The sequence below is a fragment of the Malania oleifera genome, chromosome 7 (genome assembly GCF_029873635.1).
Source record: "Malania oleifera isolate guangnan ecotype guangnan chromosome 7, ASM2987363v1, whole genome shotgun sequence".
Taxonomy (NCBI): Eukaryota; Viridiplantae; Streptophyta; class Magnoliopsida; order Santalales; family Ximeniaceae; genus Malania; species Malania oleifera.
In genome coordinates this window covers 87,472,967-87,483,103 of record NC_080423.1, presented here as the reverse complement: position 1 = coordinate 87,483,103, position 10,137 = coordinate 87,472,967, and the positions used below count along the sequence as shown (strand labels likewise).

At 33.6% G+C, this 10,137-nt stretch overlaps 1 protein-coding gene across 1 annotated transcript; it reads right to left on the bottom strand.

Moving 5' to 3' along the window:
• Positions 1-4,248: 4,248 nt before the first annotated feature.
• Positions 4,249-5,027, bottom strand: LOC131159980 (wound-induced protein 1). The gene has a single exon (XM_058115239.1). It carries the CDS (start codon positions 4,959-4,961, stop codon positions 4,452-4,454), a length of 510 nt encoding a protein of 169 aa, XP_057971222.1. The 5' UTR covers positions 4,962-5,027; the 3' UTR covers positions 4,249-4,451.
• Between the last annotated feature and the right edge of the window lie 5,110 nt (positions 5,028-10,137).

Below are 10,137 nucleotides of genomic sequence, written 5' to 3'. Positions count from 1 at the left end.
TTGAGAAAACTTTCCAAAAGGTCACTCATCCTAAGATTACTCTAAGTCAAACATGCTTAACCGTAAAGTTCTTATGGGAAGGCTCACGAAAAGAAAGGTGCACCTCGTTAATATGGGTAGTAACATCAAATCTTTTTTACGGGGTATCACTTTCTCTCCCACTTACAGAACGCAACGTCTTTGGTGCGAACCCACATTTCCAAACCTTGGCGATGTGAATATCGTCACACTTTTGGCTGGGTAATTACTTTAATACCACTTTGTCATGCCCTGAAACCCGTCAGGTGGGTCTGGGGTGTGATGAGACCAATCATTGTCTCTAATACCATATTTAATATACATGCAACAGAAAATAAAGAACAACCTCAAATAAAATACCAAAATACTATATATAACCCAAAAGAAAAATCCATCCACATATATTACATAACTAGAAATTCTAACACATTATTACACATATTTCAGTTCTTACTACCATCGAAAATTTACCCAAAATTCTCAGCCCTGCCCTTGACCTTTCTAAGCTTGATCACCAAAAGAACCTGAAAAGATAATAATTCCTCATGGCGTGACACCTCTCAGTAAGGAAGAAATATATTATAGCAGTGTGTGGTAGAAGAGTTTTAATACATATATAAAATATAACCCCATAAACTAATTAGCAACCATTAGTTAGGCACTTGCACACTGCAGTCACGCAAGCAAAACCAATATTTATAGTGTAAGTTCCTGAGAATAGGGAAGATTACCCATCTATACTAGTAGCTTCCTTCTGCTCTAATACCTTTATAGCTGTTAGGGCACTCACCTTACTCAATAAGCCCTTGAGGTTATATTTATAAGTGAAGTCTTTGAAAATAGGGAAATTTACACGCCCATACATGTTACTTTCCTCTGCTCTAGTACCAGACTATAATTACCAGGGCACTTGCCTTTCTTAGCAAGCCCTCGGGCTGAGAGATTTACTTCGCCACAAATATTTATACATTTAAATTCACACACCAGTATACATCCATATTCACATCAATCATTCCACATAGTCGGCAAACATATACACCATAGTTCATTCACACATGATACAACACAATCCATTAAACTCAGTACGTGGCCCAGTTAGGGCAACTGCGTACTTCACTGTACGTGGCCCACGTAGGGCAGCTTGGTATCTTACAATACGTGGCCTACGTAGGGCAGCTACGTATTTCACTATACGTGGCCCACATAGGGCAACTACGTACTCCACTATATGTGGCCCACGTAGGGCAGCTTCGTACTGACATTATACGTTGCCCACGTAGAGCAGTTACATATTTCACTACACATTTACACTCACCACAGATAGTATTCACAATCAACTCATATTCACCATCAAGCAATGGTCACAGCTTTGCAGTACTCACAACCAAACAGTATTTACCACTAATCAGATTTTACAAGCAGTCAGTATTCTCAACCAACAGTAATCTCAAGGAAATAGTATTCTCAATCAATTAATTATGACTGCCGCACAGTTTTTCCCAAATTATAAATTATAATCGAATCATTATTTTAAATTTCCTGAACATCCAGAAAATCATACTATAATTATATGGTTCCTATATTTGAAAATAATTTATTTAAATTTAAATAAAAATCAGATATAATTATATTTCCCCTTACGTGCTCCTCGAAATTATGCCTAAGATGAATGGAAAATTGAACCCCTATATTCCAAAAATCCCTACTTAATCAGTTCAAAATCAAAATATTTATCATTTAACATCTTTTAGGCCCACACACTTCCAACAATTAATTTAATATTAAAAAATATCCTACTTACCTTGGTTTTGGAGTTGTGCCCAAGTATCCCAAATCAAGTTTCTGCTCTGGCTAACTTGAAGAGAAACTCCCCAGGAATCTCATGGTGATTTTCAATCATTGAATCGAGCTAAATTTGGGCTAGATTCGAAGAAAATAGGTAGGAGAACCAAACCCTAGAGAGAGAAAGTGAGAGAGGAGAGAGAATTCACGGAAGAAAAAGATTCAGGGCCTATTTATAACCTGACCTTCGTCGACGAATTTAAAAGGTTCGTCGATGAGCTGAAGAAGGACATCCGTCGACAAGGTCATCTGGTTTGTCGATGAATCCATTAAAAATCTGAATTCTCCTTACTCTCCGTAAATCCTCGTCGACGAGACATGTGTACTCGTCGACAAAACCTAGAAGGACGTTCGTTGATGAAGAGGTCAAATTCGTCAACGAGACCCTGCTTGATGCCCTTTTTAAATTTCTTTTTCCTTTCTTTTATTTTCCTTTTTCCTTTAATTTATTTTCTTTTATTTTTCTAAGTTCGGGTTATTACAAGGTAGTTGAACAAAGATTAAGGTTAAAAAAGAAGGTCTTACAAAATCAATTTGGTTTTATGCCTGGGAGATCTACCACAGAAGCTATTTATCTTTTAGGGAGATTAATGAAAAAGTTTAGGAAAAAGAAAAGAGACTTGCATATGATTTTTATTGACTTTGGGAAAACATATAATAAGATACTTAGGGAAGTTCTATGGTGGGTTTTAGAAAAAAAGGATGTATGTAGCAGGTATACTGATGTCATTAAGGATATGTACGATGGGGTAATGACTAGTGTAAGGACTATAGATGTAGAAACTAGAGAATTTCCAATCACCATAGGTGTGCATCAAGGATCTGCTTTGAGTTCTTATCTTTTTTATTTAATGATGGACCAATTGACTGAGAGTATTCAAAAAGAAGTTCCATGGTGTATGTTGTTTACAGATGATATTATATTAATTGATGAAACTAGGGCTGGAGTAGAGGCTGAGTTAGAATTATGGAGAGAAACTTTGGAACCTAGAGACTTTAGGATAAGTAGAAATAAGACAGAATATACGAAATGTAATTTTAGTAATGATCGGAGGAATATTGAGGACAAAGTTAAACTTGATGATGAAGTAATAAATAGCACTTGTAGATTTCGATACCTTAGATCTATTATGCATGCTGAAAGAGAAATTAAAGATGATGTAGTGCATAAAGTTAAAGAAGGTTGGGTAAAATGAAGAAATGCTTAAGTGTGCTTTGTGATTGTAGAATACCCTTAAAATTGAAAGGGGAGTTTTATAGGACAACTATAAGACTAGCAATGCTACATGGATCAGAATGTTGGGCGACAAAGAAACATAATATACAAAAAGTAAAAGTTACCGATATGAGAATGTTTAGATGGATGAGTGGTATAACACTGAAAGATAAATTAAGGAATGAACATATTCGTAGTAAGTTAGGTGTAGCTCCTATAGAAGATAAGATAAGGGAGCAGGGACGACTTAGATGGTATGAATACTTGCAATGTAAGCCATATAGTGGATTTGTGAGGAACAGTAACTTAGTTACTATGGGGGGGGCAATAGAAGGCCAGAGGTAGACCTAAAATAACTTGGGAATAGATAGTGAGTAAGAATTTAATATCCTTAAATTTATAAAAAGAAATGGTACATGATCGCATAAATTGGCGGAAAATGATTCATATAACCGACTCCACCTAATGGGACTAAGATTTGATTTTGTTGTTGTTGATGTAATCATATTTTTATAATATTATTTAATTTAAAGATAAAAATTTATATTTTTTAATAAAATTTTATTTTGTATTAGTTTTATAAAATGTTAACCAAATAGGTTGCTGATTTCTACTTTTTAATTTTTATTTCTGATTTTTAATTTTAATTTTCTCTCATTTTTTATAGTGATATCAAATGATTCTTTAATTACGAAAAAAAGTCGAATTTTCATAAATATCCTAATATATATATATATATATATATATATATATATATATATATATATATACCCTTTCTGCTTGTCTTGTCACCAAAAACATGCATATTTTAATTGGTTTCCTTTTCCTTGAATATCACAGGAAAAGGGAATAGGCGCAGGTTGTGTGTGGACTGCAGTGAATGCCCATGACAAGACGTTTCTATGCATTGTTGCATGCATGAAAACGAAATTGTATTTCAGCATTTTTGTTGTGAAAAATAATTTATTAGTGTTCTTCATTTTCAAACAATTACAAAAACATCAACTTTAACTTTTACATTCAAATTTTTTATAACTAATTGAAAAATCAAAGGTAATTTCCTGTATTTTAATTACTTTCTTTTTTTGAAAAAAAAAATTAAGAATACACCCAAAAAGAAAACAGTTTTCCCTCACTGAATATATACACGACGGCCACGTTAACATTTCTCCTAGTTCCAAGAAGTGATTAATGAAGCTTTTATTCCATTTATTTTATTTTCTCGATCTCTGATTCAGATTTACAGTTAAAAATTAAGATGCCTAAAATCTATTCAATTATAGACAGCAAATTAAGTACCCAACAAACATTAATCCACTTGAGCTCCCAGCCAGCCCCCCCCCCCCCCCTCTCTCTCTCTCTCTCTCTCTCTCTCTCATATGGCAAGCACAAGGCCCGGCATCGACAGGCCGGGCAGCTGCCGGGGCTGGCTCTGCCAGACTGTGGGGCTGTCGACGTGGCCAATCTCCCACCGGCCGGCAGGCCTCAGGTCTCTCACCGTCAGCCACGTGTTGAAGTACTCCCGGAACTGCGTGATCACGCCGTCCTTCAGCGTCCACACGTGCACCCAGTAGGCGTGGGCTCCCTCCCACCCTTCCGCTATCACGCGCCCGTCCTCGATCGCGGTCACCCTCCTCGGCTCGAACAGGAACCCGACCCGACCCGCTTCTCCTCCTCCTCCTCCGGTGAGCACCCTCATCATGTGTTGGCAATGTGGTGGCCCGTGGAACCAGTACTCCAGGTCCGCAGCCAGAGTTCCGCCGACACCCTCCTTTTCGCCTCCGGTCAAGGCCTCGTACAGCTCCTCCACCGTAGCGCGGTTTCTGTCGCCGGCGGAATCCTCCGCCGGAGATATTAGAGACTCGGCCACGGTATGAGTTGCCATTTTCTTCCGAAGAAAAAATGAGTCAAACAGGAGATTGAATCGGTCACGTATGTGCACTGTTTTGCATGCTGCAAGAGCTGGTTGATTGGGCTTTTATAGAAAAATAAGGAGAATGGGGAGGGCAATCACTGCACTTGACGGTGGAGATTGTTTGGCTGTGCTGACGTGGGCGATCGTAGGGCCTAGGGCCAGGTCCTCTAGATACGGTGTTTTTGTGTGTAGCCGTGTAGGGACAACTGGTGTAGGTCTATAAAATATTAATTAACTAAGAGGAGACTCTGGTCTTCTACCATTTTAAGTTTACAATTAAAACAACCAAGTAAGAATTCAATACTTGACAAATTCTCCAAGTAAAATTTGAGAAGGTATGACTTTATCTTGTGCGAATGATATAAGTTCCTATCATTTGATGGTTTCAAATATTAATAAATATTTTTTATTAGTAAATTTAACTTTACTTTAAGTGAAAATTTTTGTTCATAACTCATAATTTCAGACTTTGTTTGAATTGATTTTTAGTTTAAAGAAAGAAAAATGAAGAAAAGGAAAACAATTAAGAAGGAAATCTAGGCTTTATTTTATTTTCTCCGCATCTCAAATTGTATGAAAAAGATTAAAAATTTTCTTAATTTCTTTAGAAAATGACGAAAAATAAAATGTCAATTAATGATGTGTGAAATTACATTTTCTTCATTAGTTTACCATATTTTTTCTTACTTCCTTAATAATCAAACATTGAAAGGAATTTTTTATATATATTTTCTTTTCCTTTCCCCTAATATTTTACAAGTTTCAGATGAATTTAACATTTTAAAGAAGACAATGGAGGAGTTGAGAATATTTGTTGAGTACCATAGATTTACTAATTACCCATTAGTTAATAAGACTTTTAATCCTAAACTTGTTGAAAGAATGAAATTTTAAGAACAATGAGAGAAAGCACAATATGTTGAATACTGCTCCCAGTTCCTTTAATTAATATACACACACATAGGTATTTAGAACTTTCTATAGTTGATAGATTTTTATTTTTATTTTTAAAAAATGAGGACTTCAGACAATTATTTAAGATATATTTATTTATAACTTTTTCCTGCAACTCTCTTTTTTTTTTTTCTTCTTCTTCCTAGCTCCTCTTTCTACTTCTTTTTTTTTTTTTTACTCAGAGCCTACGCAACAAGACATAGTCTAACTTCCATTTTATTACACTTTGGGATTCAAATTCCATTTTATTACTTTTTCCATCTCTTTCAAGATTCGAATGCATTTTAATAAGATATGGGGTTGATATGTTCTTCTAATAATGGAAATACACATACCCTCTTTATTGATCGAATTATAGTCTAAATTTATTTGAACATGGATAAAATACAATATAAATTATTTTTTTCATGGAGTTGAATTCATTTTCATATAAATCAAAACCAACCTAAATGTTATAATTTATTTAACTAAAACAAATAAAAATTATATAAATGGGCTATTGTCTGTTTTTGTGTCTAACAACAACAACAACAAAACCAAACCTCAAGTCCTACTAAGTGAGGCCGGTTATATGAATCATTTTCCACCAATTATTTGTTAAGTATTCATATCATAGTGATCTGACAAATTTTACACTGGTTATCAGCTACCTAACCGTACCCTCCTCCTTTAGCCAGGCTTGGGACCAAAAATTCGACTGTATTTGTGCCCAATAAAATAAAAATAAAATAAGAAAAGTAAAAATATGGTTGGGAACACAATGCTTTTCTGGGGGAAAACAATTAAAGAGCATGAACCGGAACCAGATAAATACAGATTGGATCATGGCAGCTGCCGCCCCTTGAAGTTTCCTCTCGTCACTTGGCCAGTGTCATCCTACAACTTATCTTATTCTTTTATTCTTTAGGTATCTAATGCTGGAAATTGACTCCTTTGGACTGTGATGTTTGGATTTTATTTAAATTTTTTTCATAGTAATGTATGTTAATCAAGATTGCTTCCGAAATCATAGAAAGTCTTTAAAAAATATGAAACAAATTGACTAATTTGTAGGAAACCCATTTCAATTATTATTAAGAAATTAATTTGTTTATATTAATTAGGACCTGTTTGGAAGGTTTGGGAACGTAGAATTGGCAACTGGGAATGGTTGTATGTTCATTAGTTTTCTAAAAGAATAAAGGCAATAGTTGATCAATCAACCTCAAATATTTCAGGGGATGTTCACTAAAATTTGAGCATCTGTATGAATTTTTTCTTGATGACAAGTGGATGAATTAATGGAAGAGCAAATAAATATGTTAATATTCAGCCCTAGTTTTGCTAGCTATGCCCTGTTTGGCATCTAATAAAATCTATTTTATGTAGTAAAACTAAGATTATGATTGTAACTATTCATATATATATATATATATATATATATATATATATGAAATTTTAGGATAAAGTGTTACCAATGGATGTTTACTTGGTCAAGTCAAATTCAGACAAAATTGGATTAAATTCTACTGAATTGAACTGCACTAACTGTGGTTATTTTCTTGACCTGACTAACAAAATCCATATCCCTTGATGACGACCATGACAATGAGGAAGATGACAACTTCATTGTTAGCATTAAGGACAGTGCTGCCAAAGTAATGCTGCTCTTGAACTATTTATCAAATTACATTACGAGTTTCTTGAATGAAAGTGCTCGATTTCGCATTCTTACCCTTATAAAGGGAAAAAAAAATATTCAAGATAGTATTCTTTTGGCTCAATAGCTTTTGCATGGTTACCATAGCTATAATGGTAGAATTGATGAAAGCATTTGCTACAGTTAATTGAGGGTTTAGTTTTCTAAAAATGACGCTCCATCCCTTATATTTTAGAAAACTATCAAACTATCAAAAATACCCTAAAGTGTAAACTTATTGACAAAATGAGTCTTCTACTGGTTGACCATTAGTCAATCGTTAAGTATATGTGAAAAAATAAATTCTACCCTTTGACTTTTTTTCTTTTTTTTTGGTCCAATTGTGAGAGGATAATTTAAGAAAATGACAATAATTTAATAATTAAATTGGAAATATTATTCAGTTACGTAGAATATGATTTGAAATTGAATGTTTCAGTGAATTGGACACCTAGGTCTCAAGTTAACCTGTCTGACCGTTCAAATCAATCAATTGACATAAGCATGACAACATAATTTAAGTATTATTTCAAAGAAGTAATTTTCATGCAAATTAAATGACTAAATATGTATATTTAAAACATAAAATATAATTAAAAATTAACACAGATTGGCCTGTTGGTTGAATTGTGGCTCACTTTTTGAATTTGGTTGAATCTAATCTTTGATAATATAACAACTTTGATAAAATTAGAATAAATCGGAGAATTGGTTAGATCATAGGTCAACCTATTAATATAAATTTGAGTATTCTTTATCCATTTGGTACTCACGTTTCACACACAAAACAACTAACATTCAACTTTGTAATTTTAATCTATGAAGTATAAATTTTAGAATTTTAGTTCATGTTTTTTTTTTTGGATTACTCACCGGATTTCCACGTGTCCATTTTACGGTCCATGTGACTAATCCCGCGCCCCTTGTAGCCGACCCCAAAACTCCAAAGGGAGGTAAATTTCAGGAATCCAGGGGCGGAAACGAACCCGGGAGGGTTTGAACACCTGACCTCATAAGAGGCACTCCCGCAGCCTGCACTACCACCTGAACCACACCCTGGGGGTTAGTTTATGTTTTTCTTAACACTAAATTTGATGGGTTACTTGAATTTAAATATATTGAATTATATTTATTTGTTTTATGATGTGTTTAGCCATTAAAAATTTATGAAAAATTACATCTAGAAAAAATATTTTATAGCATTATAATTACTAGGTATTTTTATGATTTATAAGTAATTTTATTTTTTACATATATTTAAAAATTTAAAATAGTAATGAAATTATTTTGTCATACTTATATCAATTGACTGATTCAAAGCAATTCGATTAGTAAACCATTTAATTTGAGAATTGATTTTTTTTTCCAATTCGTTTATTTAGTTTTCAAAACATTGCACTAACCAATTTCTTCAATTTAACTTATTTAAGTTGATATCATTTTAAAATATTACTTCTGTAAGAGTTAAAATTTATTTTTTTTACATATACTTAACAGTTGATTAACGATAAATTAGTGAAAGGTTCACACTATCGACATATTTAAACATCAAGGGTTTTTTGGTAGTTCTCAAAAACACAGGAGGAGAAGTGTCATATTTGAAAAACTTTTGAGATGTTAAAATTTTACCCTTAAAATTAATAATAATACAACACATTTATAATACATACTAAAACAGAATAACAAATAGAGAGGAGAGAGAAAATAAATTGTCAAAGTCTCATATGAAAATTAATCTTGTCAAAATCCCATCATGTATAAATTTACAAGAGAGAAAAAGAAAAATGGTACACAATTGGAGAAAAGGAAGTATATATTAAGGAGACCTCGTCTTACTGATAAAAAATCAACTGAGAGAGAAAAGGTAGATAAATAATATTAAAATTCTATAAATTACAGATTTAAAATTGTGCAACCTTCTCCCCTTAAAAATTCAAGATTCATAGACAAATATAAGAAAACACACAATAAAATTCAACTATTTCTCACCCATATATATGTATATATATATATATATGATTGAGTTGAAACCTCAGAGGATGTAGCCCTCGGGACATCTCCAGAAAGAGTACAAATATTCAAACACTAGTACAATTGGGCTGACTCAAATGGTAAGGGCGACTTATAACTTTGGTGACCCAATTCCTCCTTGAGAGTTTATCCCAGTGAATTATCAGGGGTGCGTCAATGGGTGGACAGTTTTCACCTCCTGAATTTGGTGCCGTACCATAGTATTCAAAGTGGCGCGATGGTGATTAAAGTTTTCGGATTATAAAAAAAAAAAAAATTCAAATACTGGGTGTATATGGAGTCAAATTGCTAGTACACAAAGCATTACATGGGCAATATTATAGATGCAACTTTTTTCTATGGCTTCTCGAGAGGTGAGGGAAATAGTTGAATACGGTGAGAGGAAAAGAGGTTAGGGCATTCTACTTGTACTTATTGTTGAGTAGTGAGATCGATGACCTGACGTAACTTTGAAGATTTAGGCAAATTATCGAATCTCATAAA